The 24,372-nt window shown below is 40.1% G+C and overlaps 1 protein-coding gene across 4 annotated transcripts in view; it reads left to right on the forward strand.

Annotated features, from left to right (window-relative positions):
- Window positions 1-24,372, forward strand: part of nav1b (neuron navigator 1b) — a 202,816-nt gene that overhangs the window by 149,887 nt on the left and 28,557 nt on the right. For 2 of the 4 annotated variants that reach the window (XM_057845420.1, XM_057845417.1), the window contains 10 exons: window positions 2,130-2,889; window positions 7,193-7,597; window positions 7,681-7,722; window positions 10,479-10,636; window positions 10,811-10,981; window positions 15,613-15,668; window positions 15,888-15,911; window positions 18,068-18,145; window positions 20,858-20,866; window positions 24,198-24,281. In XM_057845420.1, coding sequence (XP_057701403.1) covers window positions 2,130-2,889; window positions 7,193-7,597; window positions 7,681-7,722; window positions 10,479-10,636; window positions 10,811-10,981; window positions 15,613-15,668; window positions 15,888-15,911; window positions 18,068-18,145; window positions 20,858-20,866; window positions 24,198-24,281 — 1,787 coding nt within the window. The remainder of the gene's footprint in view (window positions 1-2,129; window positions 2,890-7,192; window positions 7,598-7,680; window positions 7,723-10,478; window positions 10,637-10,810; window positions 10,982-15,612; window positions 15,669-15,887; window positions 15,912-18,067; window positions 18,146-20,857; window positions 20,867-24,197; window positions 24,282-24,372) is intronic. The other 2 variants (XM_057845418.1, XM_057845419.1) reach the window with 2 other exon arrangements.

The following is a 24,372-nucleotide window of genomic DNA, read 5'->3' on the forward strand; positions in this document are numbered from 1 at the left end:
TTGCCTATAGCAGACAAAAGTAGAACTCGTGGCCCTTTATTGGTTATGGATCAATTGTTCCTCATGAATCTGTATATTTAAGTATACATACAGTGGGGCAAATAAGTATTTAGTCAACCACTAATTGTGCGAGTTCTGCCACTTCAAAATATTAGAGAGGCCTGTAATTGTCAACATGGGTAAACCTCAACCATGAGAGACAGAATGTGGAAAAAAAACAGAAAATCACATTGTTTGATTTTTAAAGAATTTATTTGCAAATCATGGTGGAAAATAAGTATTTGGTCAATACCAAAAGTTCATCTCAATACTTTGTTATGTTCCCCTTTGTTGGCAATGACTGAGGCCAAACGTTTTCTGTAACTCTTCACAAGCTTTTCACACACTGTTGCTGGTATTTTGGCCCATTCTTTCATGCAGATCTCCTCTAGAGCAGTGATGTTTTGGGGCTGTCGTTGGGCAACACAGACTTACAACTCTCTCCACAGATTTTCTATGCGGTTGAGATCTGGAGACTGGCTAGGCCACTCCAGGACCTTGAAATGCTTCTAACGAAGCCACTCCTTTGTTGCCCTGGCTGTGTGTTTGGGATTATTGTCATGCTGAAAGACCCAGCCACGTCTCATCTTCAATGTCCTTGCTGATGGAAGGAGATTTTCACTCAAAATCTCTCGATACATGGCCCCACTCATTCTTTCCTTTACACAGATCAGTCGTCCTGGTCCCTTTGCAGAAAAATAGCCCCAAAGCATGATGTTTCCACCTCCATGCTTCACAGTGGGTATGGTGTTCTTCGGATGCAATTCAGTATTCTTTCTCCTCCAAACACGAGAACCTGTGTTTCTACCAAAATGTTCTATTTTAGTTACATCCGATCATAACACATTCTCCCAGTCCTCTTCTGGATCATCCAAATGCTCTCTAGCGAACCGCAGACGGGCCTGGACGTGTACTTTCTTCAGCAGGGGGACACGTCTGGCAGTGCAGGATTTGAGTCTCTGGCGGCGCATTGTGTTACTGATAGTAGCCTTTTTTACTGTGGTCCCAGCTCTCTGTAGGTCATTCACTAAGTCCCCCGTGTGGTTCTGGGATTTTTGCTCACCGTTCTTGTTATCATTTTGACGCCACGGGGTGAGGTCTTGCAGATCGAAGGAGATTATCAGTGGTCTTGTGTGTCTTCCATTTTCTAATAATTGCTCCCACAGTTGATTTCTTTACACCAAGCGTTTTACCTATTGCAGATTCAGTCTTCCCAGCCTGGTGCAGGACTACAATTTTGTCTCTGGTGTCCTTCGACAGCGCTTTGGTCTTGGCCATAGTGGAGTTTGGAGTGTGACTGACTGAGTATGTGGACATGTGTCTTTTATACCGATAATGAGTTAAAACAGGTGCCATTAATACAGGTAATGAGTGGCGCTTCGTTAGACCTCGTTAGAAGAAGTTAGACCTCTTTGACAGCCAGAAATCTTGCTTGTTTGTAAGTGACCAAATACTTATTTTCCACTCTAATTTGGAAATCTTTAAAAATCAAACAGTGTGATTTTCTTGGTTTTTTTCCACATTCTGTCTCATGGTTGAGGTTTACCCATGTTGACAATTACAGGCCTCTCTAATCTTTTCAAGTAGGAGAACTTGCACAATTGGTGGTTGACTAAATACTTATTTGCCCCACTGTATATATATAATCTGTATTGCCAATTTTCACAGAATAAAGAGTAAATAAATGAGGATGCATAACATGTTAGGACTAAGCAAAATCCCTTTCATAACTCCTGCACTGTACCTGTAGATTAAAACAAACATCAACTGACTCAAGTTTGCTTTGATTATGTGCCCATTTTTGGACTTAAATTAACTTTAATAAAAAGTTTATATTCCCTTTTATGAATGTAAAAGTCTGGCAGTAATTCACACGTGAGGGAGGCACATAAAAGTTCCCCCAAGTAAATACAGATGCGTCTTTGCTTATAGTTGAACTTGGCAAGAGTGCAGACGTTTTATGTGATACAGGCCAGTCATTTCACTTTCATATAATTCATCATTTTGATGCCCTTTAAACTCTCTGTTCTTCATTTTACTGCTGGGAATGTATGTCAAGTATGCACTGACTTAATGTTTCCTCCACACAGCGCCAAAAAGTGACAGGCCTCAGGACAAATCCAAGATTTCCATCAAAACGACCGGTCTCCAACGGTCACGTTCCGACGCCGGCCGGGATCATCACATGGAGCCCCGAAAGCCCCCCTCTGGTTTAGTCAAACCCACGACTGGAGCCTCTTTTGGATTCAAGAGAACGCCTGCTGCCACAGGGACTGCTACTGTCCTGACAGCAGGGGGTGCCACAATCTCCGGCGGTTCCGCCACTTTGGGAAAAACTCCCAAGTCCTCAGGCATGGCAATGAAGCCGGTGGGGTCAGGAGTGCCTTCTGCCCGCAAGAACAGCTTTGACGCCAGCGGTGAGTCCGGCTTTCTGGGGCCCAACGCTCGGAACAGCATCCAGTACCGCAGCCTGCCTCGACCGGCCAAGTCCAGTGCGCTCAGCGTCATCGGTCGCCCCGCGTCCCGACCTGTCAGCGGTACTCTAGACCCCAATCTGCTGACCCTGAAGCCTGTCAGCGTGGCCTCGGCAAGCCCGAGATTGAAAGAACCGGGCACTTTTGGCGGCAAAATGTCTAATCGGTCCATCGTAGCCCCGGTGAACCAGACTGACCGGGAGAAGGAAAAGGCCAGGGCTAAAGCTGTATGCGCCGACATGGATATAGACTGCGCTTCCCTGAAAGGGGATCAGCTTCAGTCAGAGTCTTCGCGAGAGTCCGTGGTAAAACTGCACGGCCTGAGACGGACTAGCAGCAGCAAATATCCTGAACTGTCATCGCCCACCACTCCCAGGTGCGTCCATCTCATCATATAAGCATCTTTTTGCTCGTAGAAAATAGGCGGTTTGAATTTGGTTCTACACAGTTGTCTGTATAGCCGCTTTCAGACATGATATACCGCAGCAATACCGCATGATGTAAGGGGTTAGGGTCACCCTTTTCAAAATGTATTAATTTTAAGTGTTGACTCATTGGCTGCCGTTGACGATGATATACGGCCAATCCATTTTGACTGGCAATCAAATGATTGCTTCCAGTCAAATTGATTACTCAATGAAAGCCAACCCAGTTCAAATGGATTTGATGTCTGTGACTGTCAATGCAGTGAGTTCATGGCTACAAGCAACAAAATAATCCAGAGCAGGGGTTCTTAACCTTGCTAAAGTTACCGAACCCCACATGTGCGAATCCTTGGAAAGTTAATAAAAAAGCAGTTTTTTCTCAATTCAAAACGATTTTATCTAAGAAAGCGAGCAAGCTAATATTTAAGTGAACTCCTGTTCAAATTCCTTCACATTTCACATTTTGCCTCTCACATTTGATTTTGCATCCATCCATCCATCCATCCATCCATCCATCCATCCATCCATCCATCCATCCATCCATCCATCCATCCATCCATCCATCCATCCATCCATCATCTGCCGCTTAATCCGGGGTTGGGTCGTAGGGGCAGCGACTTTTAGCAGGGAAACCCAGCCTTCCCTCTCCCAAGGCGTCCCCAGGCCAGCGCAAAGACATGGTCTCTCCAGCGTTTCCTGGGTCATCCCTGGTGCCACCCGTCGGTGGTACATGCCCGGAACACCTATCCAGGCAGCAGCCGAACCAGATGCCCGAGCCACCTCAACTGGTTCCTCTCAAACCGGCTCGACACTGAGGGGCAGTTTACATGGCTACTCTGCGACACGAAGACGCAATGACTGTGTTGCGGAGTTGCCTCGCGTGCTTATGGTGTCGGCGAAGAATGAAGACCAAAAATTCTGAATCCTGCCTCCAAAGTGGAAGAATTCGATTGTGGAGAATTGAGGGGGGCTATCTCCGCATGCATAACAAAGGCTCCCACGGCGCGACACCGCGCCGATAATGTCAGCCCTTGTACACGTCACATTGGGCGTGCGCAGCGGTGCCACTAAACATTAACAGCAAAACAAAACAGCAAATGTGGCGGAATTTTGGCTTTAATTTACTGTTTTAAAAATATTTTAAAATTAAATATGTTGCATGTTTCCATTTTTGTGCCTTTTTGAACAAAATAAAAATGCCATCGCTTCGAGTGGGCGGGTATATTGTTTTCCAGGCTGAGGAACTTTGGTGGAGTCAAAGTGCATCATTCGCTGTCGCCTTGTAAATCTGCACTGCCCCCTAGGGCCTGACATGAATACTACATCGTTTTCATGCGGAATTGCAACATTGTTCGAATGGAGACGGGCCCATATAAATGCAAACAGGAAATTTTTCGTCTTCTCGGAGAGTCACCATGTAAACGGCCCCTTAGTCCCTCCAGGATGACGGAGCTTCTCACCTTATCTATAAGAGAGAGGCCGGACACCCTGCGGAGAAAACTCATTTCGGCCACTTGTACCCGGGATCTTGTTATTTCGTGACCAAAGGTGAGGGTAGGAACGTAGATCGACTGGTAAATCGAGAGCTTCGCCTTTCGGCCTAGCTCTTTCTTGACCACTACAGACCGGGGCAGAGTCCGCATCACTGATCTCCTGCTCCCTCCTGCGTTTGATTTTCATGTTGGAAAATGAAACGAAACTCATTTCCTGTTCCTGTTTTTCGTTTCCATGTCTATTTTCCCGTTTTATTGTCGAATCCTCGCATCACATACTATTTTCACAGCATAAAATTTACTGGTCGATCTACATTCCTAGCCTCGCATATGGTCCCGAGCTTTACGTCGTGATCGAAAGAAGAAGACCCCGGATATAAGCGGCTGAACTGAGTTACTTCCGTGTGGTGTCCGGGCTCTCCCTTGGAGATAAGGTGAGAAGCTCGGTCTTCCGGGAGGGCCTCCGAGTAGAGCTGCTGTTCCTCAGCATCGAGAGGAGCCAGATGAAGTGGCTCGGCATCTGATTAGGATGCCTCCTGGATGCCTCCCTCTTGAGGTGTTCCAGGAATGTCCCACTGGGAGGAGGCTGCGGGGCCGACTAAGGACACGCTGGGGAGACCATGTCCCCTGGCTGGCCTGGGAACACCTTGGGATCCTCCAAGATGAGCTGGATGAAGTGGCTGGGAAGAGGAAAGTCAGGGCTTCTCTGCTGAAGCTGCTGTCCCCGAGTCCCGACCTCAGATAATCGTGGTAGAAATGGATGGATAGGGTGGTAGGTGGGTCCCACACTTTTTTATATGGCGTGGCTCCTGGGGTGTGGCCTCCCCTCTGCCTCGGCTGCCGGCCGCGGGAGTAGGTTGGGGGGTCGGGTCTCCGATCTTGCATCGCCCCGTGGCAGTTCCTGGGCGTTCTCGTGCCTCCGCCTTCCCCTCTCTTCTCTGGCTGGGCATCCGCCCTGCGCTCCGTCGCGGGTCGCTGACTGGGCGCCGGTGTATCAGCGGGGTGTCGCCTGCACCGGCGGGGGACCCTGCCTTGCCTGGGGCTTGGTGGGCCGCTGGGGGTCCCGTGGCGTGCCGTGCCGGTTGGGGGGCTGCGGCTGTGGCTCGTGGCCCGGGTGGGCGGGCGGGGGTGGGTGTAGGCGTGGGGTTGGTGATGCGTCCCCTCCTGCCATCCCTGAAGGCCGGTTGATGGGTGCGCGGGTGGCCCGGGGGACCACCCTGGGTCCCGGGGGGGGGACGATGGCTCCTTTGCTGGGCTGCGGGAGGAGGGATGGGCTGCGCATGGCCCCCCGCCCCCGCGCCCGCCCTCCCTCCCTCCCCGGGCTGGCTGGGTGGGGGCTGTGGCCCTGGGTTGGCGCCCGCGCGGCTTCTCCGCCCGTCTGCGTGGCTGTCGCGCGCCCGGTGGGGCCTGCGTGCTGCTGGATGTGGTAGGGCATTCTCGGGTCGGGGGTCCCGGTGCCGGGATTGGCGATGCGGCGGCGTAGGGTTGGTCGCCAACGGGCTTACTCATAAGAGATTCACACGATTACTGGGTTCTAGATCACAGAACTGATTTGTGTACACTCTACCCCTTTCAATCACTTAGCTTATAGGCTTATAGACACCCCCACCCCCATTCTCCTCTTTCACTGGCCAATAGGCCCCCACATGGTGTAAACCGGAAATACATCTCGCTGACGATAGCACCAGCATATTAGTAACTAGTTTAGATGTTCAATGTATTTCTAGTTGTTGTTTGTGTATGTGTTTCTTTTCCTTCTTCTCTTGTATTTCTTTTCTTCTGTCCCCCCATAATCCCTTCCTGTTCGCTGCTTTGTCATAATAAAAAGGTATTTTGAATGATCACAATGGGAGTATGTCAGACTCTCAATGTGAAACATTAAAACTGTTCAGAATCTGGGCACTTAGACTTCCATTCTCTGTGTCAAACAGCTGAACAGGACAGGTTTAAAAAAAAAAAAAAAAAAAAAAAAAAAAAAGAAATGGATGGATGGAAGGATGGAAAATATGGAAAATGAAGTATTTTTAAATTACCCCATTATCCACAGTCCATGCTGCCTGGGGGTCTGTTATACTTCCACATACCAAGTGCTAGTCGACCTTCCACTGAGCAAACCGGTTTCTTCTCCCATTCGATAGAGGACTAGTAGTTGAAAGAAATGGTATAAAGCATGTAAATGGGAGGAAACCAGTCCAAAACGAGTGTAAAATGACACTTTGACTTTGGTAATTGTATGAAAATTGGGCCATGTGTGTCTTATCCTGCGCCGAACCCGTTAGAACCCTGGGGTTCGATCAAACCAAGATTAAGAACCACTGATCCAGGGGTATAAGGATACTACAGAAATAATCTTTGCAGAACAAAGAGAAAATGTCCAACAATGGCAAATGGTAAAACACAAAAAAAGGCAACCAATATAGCTTTTTATAAAATAAGTTTGGATTTTACATAAGTTAATTTATGAAAAACAAAATACTGAATTTCTGAATCGATTGTAACATTTTGTCAGGTTTTTACCCCTGTGCTAATAGAGAGGCACTGTTTGAGTAAATAGCACCCTCTAGTGTTATAGCTAAGAAGTGCAATAGAATGTAGGCTGAATTTAAGCTTCTTGTGCAAGCCATATTCAATGCTATTCTCATAATTTGCTGCGAGCCAATAACAACGAGGCAGCGGGAAAATACCGGAATGTTACCAAACTTAAGGAGATGTCTGAAAGAGGCTTTAGAATCACTTTGTTATCCCTTTCTCGTCCCTATAGGATGTTAGCCAAGTCACTGGGTCGTCCACCCAGTTTGGCTCACCTGGACAAGGTCAACTCCAACAGCCTGGACTCCTGTGTGACCATTCAGGACCTTCCTCCCAAAGTCCCGCCTTTCTCCAAGCTCCAGGACCTGGCATCTTCTCACTCTGCAGCCCGTCTGACCCCCAGTCCGGCGCCCGTGCTGCATATCGACTCTCCCGGCTCGTATGCCGGTGACAGCCTTGGAGGCTCGCCCCTGTTGTATCCGAAACTGTCAACTATGCACCGCAGCATGGAGTCGCTCCCCCTGCAGATGAGTGTGCCCTCTCGAACCAGGTTTAGTTCCAAAGAGTCGCAGGAAAAGGAGAGGGGCACGGGAACGTGGGGTGCTGGGAGCAGGACGTCCCTCAACCTTACTGAAGGGTTTGTGATCTCATCAGTCATTGGAGGGGAACGTGTTTATTATTTTTAAAATAAATCTAATCTGTTTTTATTTCTCTCCATAGATTGCAGACGGAAAGGAACACCTTGCCAAAGAAAGGCTTAGAGTATGTTCACAAACAGATAGTCCTCAGTTTACGATGTAAGATTTGGAGGTCGCGAATAACTTACAAGTATAGGAATGCGTGGTCACAAGGCATGACAAGATATTGTTTTTATTTGAATATTTTATACAGGTATTTATTTATTGATTGCGCGAATCACACGGCCAAGGAAAATTGTCACAAAAAAACAAAACACTTTTCATTTAATGATTTTATAGTCACAAAAAAACTATATATGATCTTGTCTAGTTATCTGGTGTGGAATTTTGTTGAACATACAGCTATTATTTGGTGTATGAAGAGAAACGGCTAAAAAAAACAGGATAATTCCGCCATCTAGTGGTCGAGCCTTCAACGTCATTTTCAAACTACAGGATAACCCGCTAATTTTTCTGTTGCTGGTCCAATGTGCGTAATTTATGAATTTTTAAAGGCCAATGAGCTTCATTTTTGGTGTAAATATCCCATATTACATTGTGAAAACCTATACAGTAGTACCTCTACTTATGAAATTATTTGGTTCTGGAAGTACTATAGTTTCTTAACTTTAAAAATTCTGTAAGTAGAAATGCTTGTTCTGTGTAAATGCCCTAATCCAGGGGTCCCCAAACTTTTTCCTGTGAGGGCAACATAACTTTTCCCTTCTCTGCTGAGGGGCCGGGGTCAGTTTGTAACAGAAAAAGTGGACAATTGCTGGAGTGCCTAAATGTAAAAATGTATTGTTTTTCAGAAGGCCACAATCAAATAACCCTTTCTGAATTCTTCACAGAACAAAAGTAAATAAAATTAAAAAATAATAATATAATATAATATAATATAATATAATATAATATAATATAATAATAACACTATTAATTAAATAGATAATAACCAAACATCCCTCTCTGGGTTCTTCACAGAAAAAGCCAGGAAATAAATAACACAAGTAAAAAAAAATTTTAAAAAATAAAAAATGTTCAAGGGGCCGGACCAAATGTGGAGGCGGGCCGTATCCTGCCGGCGGGCCGTAGTTTGGGGACGCCTGCCGTAATCCATTCAAAGCCCCCCAAAATTCAGACATAAATCTTGTATAATGTATAAAAACGCATTAAAACATGTAACAAATACATGTTATAATTAGATTATTGCACATTAAACATAAAATCTGAGTTGTGCATAATGTGAAAAACCAAGAAAAAAGAATAATGGTCAATACACTCATGTAAAGCTGTTGGAACACAAGGGGCGAATAAAGAGGACACTGGAATACATGCACATACAGCAGAGGTGCCTTTTAGCCAATTAGATGCCAGGAATGCTAGGCCATAGACTTCATAATGTATTGACGGGACATGGGGCGCGGGTCCGATTCATAGGGGGCCTATCTCCGTCAAAGCTGTGTGGAAACACAGACAAAGAGCTTTTTCTGTTGAAAATTCTTGTGAATAAATGCTTAAATCCCTGAATTTTTTTATAGATATGGATGTAAAACAGTCTCCATTCTTAGTTAAAAGCAAAAAAACCCCAAAACAAAACATGCAGGTAGCATTTCTTTTATGTAAATATTGCTAACTGTGAGGCTAGTCAGAAAGGAAATTAGCGGCGCCATATGTAAACAAAGAGCTTTTTCCATTGAAAATTCTTGTGAATAAATGTTTAAATCCCAGAATTCTTTATAGATGTGGATGTACAACACTCTCGATTCTTGGTTAAAAGCAAAAATAAAAACCCGTGAAGGTAGCATTTATTTTCCGTAAATATTGCAAACTATGAGGCTAACCAGTAAGGAAATTAGCGGCCGCCATATGTAAATAAAGAGCTTTTTCCGATGAAAATTCTTGTGAATAACTGCTTAAATCCCTGAATTCCTTCTAAATATGGGCGTAAAAGAATCTCGATTCTTGGTTAAAAGCAAGAAAACGGTGCAGGTCGCATTTATTTTACATAAATATTGCAAAGTATAAAGCCAATGCTGTAGCGGCTAATTTCTCCCATTGATTTTTTTCACAACGTTTCAAAATGCGTGCATGGTACGAAAAATATAAGAATTACCTTGAATGCTCGAGCAAATCACTCCTGAAACAATCCTTCATGTTAGTATGCAGTACAACTTTTTAACCTAGATCCGGCATTAGACGCTGCATGTGACCGACTGCTAACAAATGAAGCGGAGTATTGGACGCCCCCCTTCGGGAAGGCGTGATGCAGTGAATGGGGAATGCCATGTCAATACATCATGAAGTCTATGGCTAGGCAATAGCCAATGGCAGAGCAGCTATAAGTATGTTACGTTCAGTAAACTCTAGGAGCTGTAAGTACCAGCCATACTGTATTTTTCCCTTTTGTATCCTGAAATTTCTTTCTTAACAAGAGGCAATATTTTCTCGTTGAGGCGTGTCTTAACCGGAAAATTCTGTATGTAGAGACGTTCTTAAGTAGAGGTACCACTGTATATGAACAAAATTTCCTCATCAAAACTGACTAGTGCACTTTGCATTCTGAAAATTACAGTAATTAGTCTGCTGTTTATTACACGTTGCTGGCGTAAATAGATGACCAGAAGTTCAGTTATTTGCAGGAAATTTAAATAAAAAAATAATTTTTAAACCACACAAGTGAAATTGAATGATTTCACACTTATGCGCGGTATTGGTTAGAGACGTTAACAACAAATTTGGATCTCGGAAATCATTCGTAAACTGAAGGAACCCCGTCATTAGTCTTACTACTTAAATGTCATGGTATTTAACACTAAAGAGAGCACTCTTTTTGCCCCCAAGACGCTGCAGCTCGAGCCTTTCAGAAAGCGACGGCATGAAAGCGGGTCGCCGCCACTCGCACAACTCTGCGTCGGAGCGTGACAGCCCGCCGCAGCTTCCGTCGCCCACCCGCTCGCTCCACCTCCTGTCCACCAACAAAGTTCCTCTCACCAACGTGGGTGAGTGAACTGCTTTCTAATTACCGGTAGTATTTTAAAAAGAATGGATTTTAAATAATGTATTTAGTGTTACCTTTTGCATACTCAACAAAATTAGCATTTATGGGAACTTTAGTGTCCCACTTTCTGCTCACTGCAGGGTGTTTGCATATCTCTTTTTTTCCCCCATGATAGTTGCCCCAATTTCTTCTTCGGGCACCCCGAGGATATCGCGTTCAAACAGCATCGGACCCCCTGGTGACTGTGAGCTCTACGGTTCCTCCCCGCTGGGCAGCACCATGTCACTGGTGGAGCGGCCTAAAAGCATGATGCGCTCTGGTTCTTTCCGTGAACCGACTGAAGACGGTGAGCGTTTTAATGTTGTTCAAAAGCATAAGCGGATTTTAAGGGGGGTGGGGAGGCTGGTGGCTGAAAAATGTCATTGCATGTAATTGACTTTCCTATATATATAAAAATTGTAAAGCAATAAAACAGCAACAAAAATGAATGAAATGAACAAAAAAAATATTTTTATAAAGGGTCAAAATTATTTTTCGGAGAGATCATTTGACTAGCATCTTAGACGGTCATTTGCTATGCATATAAATTTCAGCGAAAAAAACCATATACATATATAGTATTTATATATATATATATATATATATATATGTTTCAAATGATTTTTTTTCTTTGATTGAAAATATTTATTTTTTGATTGAAGCAAATTTTTTGGGGATTAAATGATTTAGACACGAATGTCCTACCCATAATATGGCCCAAACACAAAAAGGATTGCTTCAATCAAAGAAAACTTTTTCGGTGAAAAATTCAGTGTTCAAACGCAAATTTTTCAATCTCAAATATTTTTTCGCATTCAAAAACTTTTACTATCATTGAAATTTTTCTTTTTTTTGACTGAAGTGATTTTTCTTTTTGAAAAAATATCTATTTTTTGTAGCAACTTATTTTTTGATTGAATAATGAAAAAATGTCCTCGCCAAAATGTGGCCCAAACACAAATCAACATGACTTCAATCAAAAAGTTGCTTCAATAAAAAAAAAATTGACTTCAATCAAAAAAAAAAAAAAAAAAAAAAAAAATCAAAGAAAAATAGCTTTCGCATGCATTTTTTTGAGTTTCAAATTTATATTTGCATTCAAACACTTGTATTTATTTATTTATTTATTTATTTTTATTTAAACGACTTTTTTTCTGGGTTGAAAATATGTATTTTGATTGAAGCAATTTTCTTTTTTTTTTTTTTTTTACTGAAGCAACTTTTTTTTGATTGAATAATAAAGACACAAATCTACCTCCATATGGCTCGGCCCAGGGGATACAATTTTTGAATGGGGTAACTACATTGGCACGACACCGGCGGGCGTACCATATTCAATGGATGACGATCTTGGCGAAAGGTATTGCCTAGCCTGATTTAGAATTCCCCTCAAGAATGATGGGAAACAAAAAAAACACTCATTGTCAACTTATTATTATAAATATTCTTTGTAAGTTAATTTTATTGGTGACAATGTGTTTCGGGGTCATCAACATGTTATGCCCCGCCCCCGCCTCAAAAGTCAAACTCCGCCTATGTTCAAAAGTGAAGATTTTTCCAATGTTTTTTTCCAAATCTAACAGCTCGTTTACAACTTCTCATTAACCACTTGATACCTATTGTCTTGAATTAGTAGCATTCCAGCTCAAAGCGATCTCATTTCGTTTTTGGATGCCTAAAATTATATGTACTTTTAAAACTTATTGTATTTTACTGTTATTATTTTAATATTTATTAACTTGAAAGCAAAAAAAAAAAAAACATGCAAGATTTGGTAACAATTACTATTTGTTATAGCTAGGTAAAGCTCATTACTAAACTGTTAATAAATGATTTATTTTTGACAGTTATTTTTGACAGTTTGTTAAGCATTTATAAAGATGCCTATCGGAATAACTGACTGCATGTCAATCATTTATATGTACACCTTAAAAATTAGTAACATACCATTAACAAGCTATCAATAAAATACTGACTTATCAAGTACCGTATTGGCCCGAATATAAGACGGTGTTTTTTTTGCATTGAAATAAGACTAAAAAAGTGGGGGTCGTCTTACATTCGTGGTCTAGACATTATACCCATTCACGACGCTAGATGGCGCCAGATATCATTGAAGCGATGTTCTTTCATGACAGATCTAAGCTACTCTCAAGTTTAACCAGTTTGCGTTATTTTATTGCAATGTTTTTCCTTATTCAGATTTGTTTCAAGACTACAGTTACAGTTAGACTTCACTTTTATGGTTAATGCAGTTATTGCAATTTTGTTGTTTTATCACAACAGATGGGTGAATTTACATTTCAAAAACCAGAAGACATTCATTTACGAATGTGATTGCACTTTAGTTTACATATTTAAATGTTCAGATATTAAAATTTGAATGAGGTAAAATAACATGCTTTTTCTCTCAAATATATTGTTATAATCATTTGTTTCAGATGTACTGTAATTATTTTCTGTATAAAAATTAATTTGGTGTTCAAAAAGTCTTTTTTCAAACCTGAGTCTTGAAAAAGAGGGGGTTGTCTTATAATCAGGGCCGTCTTATATTCGGGCCAATACGGTATTAGTTGATAGTTTGTTATTGGGACATTGTTCTAAAGTTGCAACTACTACTCATTTCTTAATTGTTAGTAAATGAGGAATAGGTGCAAGTTTAGAATAACATCTTAATAACACACATAAGCTTATAACTAATACTTAATATATCAACTCACACTTTCTAGGTCAGTTAGTTTTTTACTATCTACTAAACTTTGAAGAACAGCAAATAGGTTGAGCAAGTTCAAACTACAGAAATTTGATGTGGTGTTTAAAATATCAAATTTTTGTACCTCAAGATTGTTCTACCCATCGGCCTTTCTGTGTGCTGTCCTTTACCAAAAAAACACTACAGATGAAATTAACTTTTGTTGAATGCATAGAACACACAATGCCTACCCTATCTAAAATTCATTATTGTAAAAGCTTAAACTATTAACAAACACTTATCAAGTCAACAATAATTCATTTATTTACAGTTTAGTAATGATGTATTAACTAGTTATAACAGATAGCTATTATAAAGTGTTACTACAGACTTTTTTTTTTTTTTTTAAATTGGCATTAAGGGGTTAAACTGCAGTACTTAATCCTTTACATGGCACTAATTTAAATAGTAAAAATAGTGGGGCGAATATGTATTTAGTCAACCACCAATTGTGCAAGTTCTCCTACTTGAAAAGATTAGAGAGGCCTGTAATTGTCAACATGGGTTAACCTCAACCATGAGAGACAGAATGTGGGGGAAAAAAATAAACAGAAAATCACATTGTTTGATTTTTAAAGAATTGATTTCCAAATTAGAGTGGAAAATAAGTATATGGTCATCTACAAACAAGCAAGATTTCTGGCTGTCAAAGAGGTCTAGCTTCTTCTAACGAGGTCTAACGAGGCTCCACTCGTTACCTGTATTAATGGCACCTGTTTTAACTCATTATCGGTATAAAAGAGACCTGTCCACAACCTCAGTTGCTCACACTCCAAACTCCACTATGGCCAAGACCAAAGAGCTGTCGAAGGACACCAGAGACAAAATTGTAGACCTGCACCAGGATGGGAAGACTGAATCTGCAATAGGTAAAACGCTTGGTGTAAAGAAATCAACTCTGGGAGCAATTATCAGAAAATGGAAGACATACAAGACCACTGATAATCTCCTTCAATCTGGGGTCTCCATGCAAGATCTCACCCTGTGGCATCAAAATGATAACAAGAACGGTGAGCAAAAATCCACACGGGGGGACCTAGTGAATGACCTACAGAGAGCTGGGAACACAGTAACAAAGGCTACTATCAGTAACACAATGCGACGCCAGGGACTCAAATCCTGCAGTGCCAGACGTGTCCCCCTGCTGAAGAAAGTACACGTCCAGGCCTGTCTGTGGTTCGCTAGAGAGCATTTGGTTGATCCAGAAGAGGACTGGGAGAATGTGTTATGGTCAGATGAAACCAAAATAGAACTTTTTGGTTGAAACACAGGTTCTCGTATTTGGAGGAGAAAGAATACTGAATTGCATCCGAAGAACACCATACCCACTGTGAAGCATGGGGGTGGAAACATCATGCTTTGGGGCTGTTTTTCTGCAAAGGGACCAGGACGACTAATCTGTGTAAAGGAAAGAATGAGTGGGGCCATGTATCGAGAGATTTTGAGTGAAAATCTCCTTCCATCAGCAAGGGCATTGAAGATGAGACGTGGCTGGGTCTTTCAGCATGACAATGATCCCAAAAAAAACAAAATATAAAAATATATATATATATATATATATATATATATATATACCGTATATATATATATATATCTTTTTTTTTTTTTTCTTCCCCCAGTGTCATTGTTGGCGAAAACTGGAGTATATTTCTCAACGAAATGCCCTAAAATCAACATGAAGTGACTCAGAAATAGCCAAAAAATCTACAGGAAGTAACCCAGATAAACAGAAATTGACCCAGAATTAACAAGAAGTCTCCATCTAACTCAAAACAACAGGAAGTTACCCAGAAATGCCCCAAAATAAATAGGAAGCTATCCAAAATGAACTGAATGTGACCTGTAAATGCCCCAAAATCAACATGAAGTGATGCACGTGAGCTTAACAACCAGCAGAGCAAAACATTCTCATGCAAGCTCTCCAGAAATGGTATTTTCTGGTCAATTAAATTTTTATTAAAATTTTATCAATTTATCAAATCAGTTTTTAAATAGAAATAATATCTAAAAATTCCAAAATAATGAATAAAAGCAAAATAATTATGTAATGCTAATTACTTGTATTAAAGTTAAGTTCTAAAAATCCTCTCAAATAATAACTTGCTCAATAAAATATAAACGTCCTGCTGGGTGAACGTGAAATGTGGTTTACATATGTGACTCATTTTTTCTCTCTCTCTTTGCAGTGCACGGCTCTGTGCTCTCTTTAGCCTCCAGTGCTTCATCCAACTACTCCTCCTCAGTGAGTAAATCATGTTTTCAGCAAAATTATTTTCGGGCCTTCCCAGATGAATAATAACACTTTAAATGACTTGCGGGAAATGACTAATATTGTTGTGTTTATAAACTTTAATTAGTTTCACAAAGAGCCCTGCCAAGTTTTTTTTTTTTTAATGCAATTTTAACAACTTCTACTCAAGTTACCTCTCTCATTTACATGCTTTCATAATGACTTCCTTAGAATGAGGACAGGATACAAGGGGAGGTAAGGCAACTGGGTCATTCTCTGTTTAATTGGATCCAATTGTCTGTTGTTCTGTGTTGTATGGAGAAAAAAAACATCTTGTTTTGTAACGCCACAGAAGATCCATCTGACATTTTCTCACTTCATCATGTTCTATTTCAACTAGACTATTTGTCACAATTGCAAACTATTTCATGATCCATATAGAAGTACAAATTACAAAAAACCTGTTTAACTCATTGCCTGCCAGTGCCAATGATAAAAGGTGTTTCTGTGATCGCTCTTAATTGTTTCAGTGCCATTGACGGTGCAAGACGTCCAATTAGGACGGGGCGCATATGCGGAGTTTAAGGGGAGGGGGTGTGGCAGGCCCCCCTGGCGGCCGAAAAGTGTCATTGCATGTAATTGACTTTCCTATATATGATTTTAAAATTAAGAGTTTTCCGGTAAAATATTGTCTATAAAAGTTGTAAAGCAATAAAACAAACAACAACAAAAATAATTAAATGAACAAGAAAGATATTTCTAAAATAGATCAAAATTATTTTTCGAACATATCATGCGACTAGCTTCTTAGACGGTCATTTGCTTTGCTTAGCCAAAACCTACATAACAGTAAAACATTGCCTTTTTTTACGTTCAGTACGTATGTAATGAATTTTTTTTTTTTTTTTTTTGGATGGATGAGCCATGTTTTAAAACCTCGTAGATAACTACATCACCAAAACACGAAAATCAAGCAAATCAGTGCAGCGCAGTGGCTCAGCCCAAGGGATACAATTTTTGACAGGGGTAATTTTACGACATTGGCATGACACCGGTGGGCGTACCTAATTCAATGGATGACGATTTTGGCGAAAAGTATAGCTCTCCTAAGCAGCCTGATTTAGAAATCCCCTCAAAAATGATGGGGAACAAAAAAACCCCGCAAATTTTTAACATATTACTGTAAATATTCATGTAAGTTAATTTTATTGCTGACACTGCTTTTCGGGGTCATCAACATGTTGTGCCCCCCGCCCCAAAAGTCAAACTCTGCCTATGACGGGGCAAGCCCCCAGTTAAAAGGAATATGACATCTCGTGCTGTCAGTGGCAGTCTATGAGTTTTACATTGCGTTCAGACCGGCCGCGTTTTGTTGCACGACGACGCGTCGCTTGCCCTACGCCTGTCGCCAAATGCTGTTTTGTGTTCACGCTGACCTTACTGTCGCCTAAAGTTGAAAGTACACGTAACTAGAACATCTTCTGGTTCACGGAACATTAAAATAAGTGATATAACAATTTTAATAATGCTTTTTTTCTCCTAATATTGCTATAATGTCCTAATAGTAAAAGTACTACAAAAAGTTACATTAGTTTTTAGATTTGTCCGATATTATCAGATAGCCGATAAAAGCATTTTAAAATATTGGATAATATCAACATCGGTTTTTCATTATCAGTTTTTGGCCAATGTATGCATATGGCAGTGCCTTATTGGCACTTAACATTTGATTAAAAAAAGTGATGTTCGCACTATTTTGATTTCGACAATAAATATAGTGGTGCAATATCGGCACCTTTTCCATAAGCTCAGTTGAAGTTTTTCTTGCTCGACAGAATGTTTATTTGGAAAACCTTGAAGTTGTTACATTTATCATTAATAAAGCATCCAGTGGGAAAATACAATACAAGTAGCCATAATATGTTAAATCGATGACCACATAGATCGGTTTGATGTTTTTATCAGATTTTTGGAGTGAAACAAAACAACTTCTGGTGCATGTAACGTAAAAATAAGCAGCCGAGCGACTTTGATCTCGTAGTATTAGGATTTTAATCCTGTATTAGTACCATGTATGTGTAATGCTATGATTTTTTCTCGTAATTTCCCTATGTATGACTTAATTCTCGTAATATTGCGGCTTTAACCTCCTACCGTTTGCTGCTTCCTCGTCGTAGCTAGAATCTCTCGCAGAAAGATCAACTCGGCCATCTTTTCTATGGCGCGAAAATTCAGCGCGAAACATCACAGGGCACGGCCTCTCTGGTCAAACTAGCAACATAGCGTTGCGCCCATTGCCCTTCCACGCGCCATGACATTGACGTTGTATGGGAACCCAGCACGTGACGCAAAGAAAACTGTCTGGTCTGAACGCAGCATTAATGAGGTGACGAGTGATCTTTTGTCCACAGCAAATCCGCAAACTGCGCCGCGAGCTGGAATCCTCCCAAGAAAAAGTCGCTGACTTGACCATGCAGCTGTCCGCCAACGTACGTACAAACGACATCACTGCAGCATTTGACTTTGTCACTCTCCTTTTAAAAGCATTCTCCACCTTTACCTGCCGCTTATACAGGCTTCTGGCACACTGGCTGGATTTACACTGCATGCTTCATGTCACACCATTTTACAGGTGGAAAAAAACGGAGTGGGTCTGGTTCACAGTCCAATGATTAGTGACATACAGTACAGTATGCAATAATATATACAGTGGGGCAAATAAGTATTTAGTCTTAAACCACCAATTGTGCAAGTTCTCCTACTTGAAAAGATTAGAGAGGCCTGTAATTGTCAACATGGGTAAACCTCAACCATGGGAGACAGAATGTGGGGAAAAAAAAAAAAAAAAAAAAAAAACACAGAAAATCACATTGTTTGATTTTTAAAGAATCTATTTCCAAATTAGAGTGGAAAATAAGTATTTGGTCACCTACAAACAAGCAAGATTTCTGGCTGTCAAAGAGGTCGAACTTCTTCTATCGAGGCTCCATTCGTTACCTGTTTTAACTCATTATCGGTATAAAAGACACCTGTCCACAACCTCAGTCAGTCACACTCCAAACTCCACTTTTGCCAAGACCAAAGAGCTGTCGAAGGGCACCAGAGACAAAATTGTAGACCTGCACCAGGCTGGAAGACTGAATCTGCAATAGGTAAAGCGCATGGTGTAAAGAAATCAACTGTGGGAGCAATTATTTGAAAATGGAAGGCATACAAGACCACTGATAATCTCCCTCGATCTGGGGCTCCATGCAAGATCTCACCCCGTGGCTTCAAAATGATAACAAGAACGGTAAGCAAAAATTCCAGAACCACACGGGGGGACCTAGTGAATGACCTACAGAGAGCTGGGACCACAGTAACAAAGGCTACTATCAGTAACACAATACGCCGCCAGGGACTCAAATCCTGCATCGCCAGACGTGTCCCCCTGCTGAAGAAAGTACACGTCCAGGCCCATCTGCGGTTCGCTAGAGAGCATTTGGATGATCCAGAAGAGGACTGGGAGAATGTGTTATGGTCAGATGAAACCAAAATAAAACTTTTTTGGTAGAAACACAGGTTCTCGTTTTATGAGGAGAAAAAATACTGAATTGCATCCAAAGAACACCATACCCACTGTGAAGCATGGGGGTGGAAACATCATGCAAAGGGACCAGGACGACTGATCTGTGTAAAGTAAAGAATGAATAGGGCCATGTATCGAGAGATTTTGAGTGAAAATCTCCTTCCATCAGCAAGGGCATTGAAGATAAGACGTGGCTGGGTCTTTCAGCATGACAATGATGCCAAACACACAGCCAGGGCAACAAAGGAGTGGCTTCGTAAGAAGCATTTCAAGGTCCTGGAGTGGCCTAGCTGATCTGCAGATCTCGACCCCATAGAAAATCTGTGGAGGGAGTTGAAAGTCCGTGTTGCCCAACGACAGCCCCAAAACATCACTGCTCTAGAGGAGATCTGCATGGAGGAATGGGCCAAAATACCAGCAACGGTGTGTGAAAAGCTTGTGAAGAGTTACAGAAAAAGTTTGGCCTCCGTTATTGCCAACAAAGGGTACATAACAAAGTATTGAGATGAACTTTTGGTACTGACCAAATACTTATTTTCCTCCATGATTTGCAAATAAATTCTTTCAAAATCAAACAATGTGATTTTCTGTTTTTTTTCCACATTCTGTCTCTCACGGTTGAGGTTTACCCATGTTCACAATTACATGCCTCTCTAATATTTTCAAGTGGGAGAAATTGCACAATTAGGTTGACTAAATACTTATTTGCCCCACTGTAATACGGCGTTTCCCAATGAACAGTAAACAAATTATAAAATGCAGTTTTGGGTTGCTTTGGAGGGCCATTGAGCCTGCTATGATGAATTGACAAATCAATTTTATTATCAAATAAATCAACTATTGTGATAGCCTTTTAATCGTTGAGACAATTTTTAACTAAAAACTGCCCAAATCCTCATTTTAAACCTCTCAAAATAAAAGGTTTTCATATAATTATTCTATTCTATTCTATTATTTAATATATTATTATTGTTATTACATTCTATATGTACAGTGGTTTAAAAAAAGTATCTAAACCATTCGGAATTTCTCAAATTTCTGCATAAAATCACCATTAAATGTGATCTGATCTTTGTCAATCACACAGATGAAAAAATAAAAATGAAAAATGAAAATATAGTAAATATAATATAAAAGTAATATGGGGAGGATTTTTCAGTAAACACACATAAAATTTTTTTTTTTTTTTAAAAAGCATTCGTTAAATTTTTATAACGCTAAATAAGTTACAATAAAAGTGTCAAACATGATTAAAGCATAATACTGTATTTCCTAATGTTGAAATGTGTTAGCCTTATTTTCCTTCCATGTTGTCAATGCGTGCTTTTGACTTGTGAACCAATTTCTGCGCATTTCAGCATCTGTCCATGTTGTACTGTAGGCTTGACATTGGAGACCTGAACCTTGCAGTGTCAATCCAGCTCTTTACACCAATTCAACACTGACTCACTTCTTGTGTTAATGCTTTTAAACTTGTTTTAACTAACCTGGCTGTTGATCACCGAAACAGCTAATTGTTTGCGTGTCACCTAACCACCACTGTCCCTCTCTTTTATTCTCTTCCTGCTGCTTTCTGCCTGCCCCCCTTGCTTACCCGCTAACCGGTCACTCCTATGGATGTCGGGCGTAACAGTTAGGCCAGGTTTGTTGGAATGCCGCTTGAGTAAAATAAAGTGCATCCCGAACAGAAATTGTTGGTTATTAATAGTGTGAATCCTTTATCATGGTTCAAACTTGGCTTTGTTTATCCTGAAATTTCATGCGAAAGCGAAATATCCTAATTAGGGCTGGGTGATCTGGTCCCTCAAAAACTTTTTTTTTTTTTAATACTGCCTGATCTCAATTCATTTTACAATCCCCCCCCCCCCACTGGTAGTTTTTATATTATCATCCACCACTGGGTTGCCAGATCGGAAAGTCAGTCTCCAGCCAGATGTTTCCTTTACACAACTCGATCTATATTTTTATTAGGGCTGTCAAAATGATCGCGTTAACGGGCGGTAATTAATTTTTTAAAAATTAATCACGTTAAAATATATGACGCAATTAACGCACATGCCCCGCTCAAACAGATTAAAATGACAGCAAAAGGTCATGTGCACTTCATACTTGTGTTTTTTGGAGTTTTGTTGCCCTCTGCTGGCGCTTGGGTGCGACTGATTTTATGATCATGAGAATTGTGTAATTATTGACATCAACAATGGCGACCTACTAGTTTATTTTTTGATTGAATATTTTACAAATTTTATTGAAACGAAAACATTAAGAGGGGTTTTAATATAAAATTTCTATAACTTGTACTAACATTTATCTTTTAAGAACTACAAGTCTTTCTATCCATTGATCGCTTTAACAGAATGTTAATGTTAATGCCATCTTGTTGATTTATTGTTATAATAAACAAATACAGAACTTATTAGAGATCCCGATCGATCGGGTGCGATCATGTCATTTTCAAAGTATCGGAATCGGCAAAAAAATATCGGATATGCCTTTTTTAAATATATTTATATTTTTTAATTAAATCGTTTTCTAATTACAATATTTAACGCAATTAACGCATGCGCTGCACAACCCACTCACGTATTGTCGCGTTCAATCTAAAATGGCGCCGTTTTACCCATATAGTATATAGAGCTAAAAGGCAGCGTAAAATGAGTAGAGTGAATTTTGGCAGCCTTTGGAGACTTTTTTTAAATGGCTAAAGCCTTACAATCCCTCTCCCAATGATTAGAGTAATCGTGGGAAGCAATGTGGGGAAGAAAGGTAGTAGTTGATCTTTTTCTTAATACCCTATGTTATTTCCCAACGCAGAGAAGATATATCAATTGGTACCACGACGCACAGTCATGGTTGCACTTCCCATCATGCATTTGGGCAGAAGTTAAATGGCTACAGTATCATTTCCTGAAAGCTCAACAAATACACTAGATGGCAATATTTAGTCACAATATACAAAGTCACATTCATCCTTTAAGAATTACAAGTCTTTCTATCCGTGGATCCCTCTCACAGAAAGAATGTTAATAATGTAAATGCCATCTTGAGGATTTATTGTCATAATAAACAAATACAGTACGTATGTACTGTATGTTGAATGTATATGTTCGTCCAAGTTTTATTCATTTTTTTCTTAATGCATTGCCAAAATGTATATGATCGGGAAAAATTATCGGGAATGATTGGAATTGAATCGGGAGCAAAAAAAAAAAGCAATCGGATCGGGAAATATCGGGATCGGCAGATACTCAAACTAAAACGATCGGGATCGGATCGGGAGCAAAAAAACATGATTGGAACAACCCTAGTACATATGTACAGTATGTTGAATGTATATATCCGTCTTGTGTCTTATCTTTCCATTCCAACAATAATTTACAGAAAAATATGGCATATTTTATTGATGGTTTGGATTGCGATTAATTCAATTAATTAATTTTTAAGCTGTGATGAACTCGATAAAAAATTGTAATCGTTTGACAGCCCTAATTTTTATATGATAACCAGAAAAAAATAAATCAACAATGGGAGAAACATTGTAGTCGAATCATTGCTGTTTGCCGATAAGCATCATGAGTGATGTAGTTCTTATTAGCAAATGTTAAAACTAGGTCTGCAACGATTAATCAGTTAACTCGAGTAATTTGATTAGAAAAAAGATTCGAAATAAATGTTGCTGATTCAAGTATTCGTTTAAATAAAGTGTCGTTGTAATGGTTTGTTATGTTTTACATTAAGTTTTATTGATTTGGGTGGATACACTGCCTTCTAGTGCCAACATAGAATATAACATAACTCATTTCGAATGGCTGAATCCAGCTGCTCACTGTTAAAACCAACATAAGGTTTTTTAATGCATTCGTAATTTAGTTCATAGGTATATTTAGTCGTTGTTTTTTTTTTTTTTTGGTGGGAATATGTGTTTGAACCATTTTTTACGAGCATTGTAAAAAAACAAAACAAAAAAAAAAACAGCATTTTATAGCATTTAAGCTAGCGGATTTTTGCAATGTAACTTAGCCAATTGTTCTTTTGTTGTACTTAGATCCTCATTTGTTTATTTTTTTTTTATATACCAATTGAGGCCCAGCTCAGGTATTTTAATTTTTTATGTTCCTTATCCAATTTCTTGATTATTCGAACTAATTAGTTCATTGAATAATCGACTACTAAATAATCGATAGCTGCAGCCCTAGGTAAAACTATTGAATTAATTTCAAATAAAAATAGAACTCTCTGTGTAATTACACCTTAAACAATATTTTTCAGAGCTGATCCAAAGTGCATTGTGGGGGAAAATATTTTTAGAACCTGGTGTCAAAATCAGAAGCAAATCAACCTGTCATGAGGAAACAAACCAGATTACGCACAAAAAATTCAGTGTATCTAATGGATTTTATAATGTCATTTTTAGAATTTTTTTGTTGAATTTAACTGTGTATTGTACCCACAAATTAGAAATGATCGCTCATCGTGAAGCGCCAAAATGCCAGTTCAGTTCATTAGAATTAGCAAGTAAGCAATCAAAGTAGCGGAACTTCAAGACGTAGACGTACCAGTTTAACTGTTAGAGGGAATCAAAACTTTCATTTATTCACCTACCCAAATTATTCCTTCCGCTCGAATCTTTGAAAATTACCCAATCTGACAACACAGGTCTATTGTTGTATATTAGCATTAAGCTAGCAAGTGCTCCAAAATGATATGTATTAGGTTTAATTTTCTTCGTTATGAATATTTAGTTTTGCAGTTGACCTCACCTGATGGGTGATCACAGTGATCAATCTAGAATTATTTTCAATCTTAAAAGCCCAGCCCTAATTCTAAATTTTATTAATGTTGAGTGTCACTGCGTCCACCACTGCTAACTACTTTTTTCCCCTTCCTGCTGTTTGAACTCATTTTCTAAGCTTGTAAAATTGCCCGTTGCAACTGGTGGGCTTGAATTAAAACACTTCATGCGTGTTCAACAGGCCAACTTGGTTGCCGCTTTCGAGCAGAGCCTAGCGCTGATGACGGCTCGCCTGCAGACGTTGTCTGACTCCTCTGAACAGAAGGTTAGTGTTTAACAAAAAATGTAACTCTTTCAGTGCCATTCACCAGGGTACAGTGGGGCAAATAAGTATTTAGTCAACCACCAATTCTGCA

Source organism: Corythoichthys intestinalis, chromosome 9 (genome assembly GCF_030265065.1).
Source record: "Corythoichthys intestinalis isolate RoL2023-P3 chromosome 9, ASM3026506v1, whole genome shotgun sequence".
Classification (NCBI taxonomy): Eukaryota; Metazoa; Chordata; class Actinopteri; order Syngnathiformes; family Syngnathidae; genus Corythoichthys; species Corythoichthys intestinalis.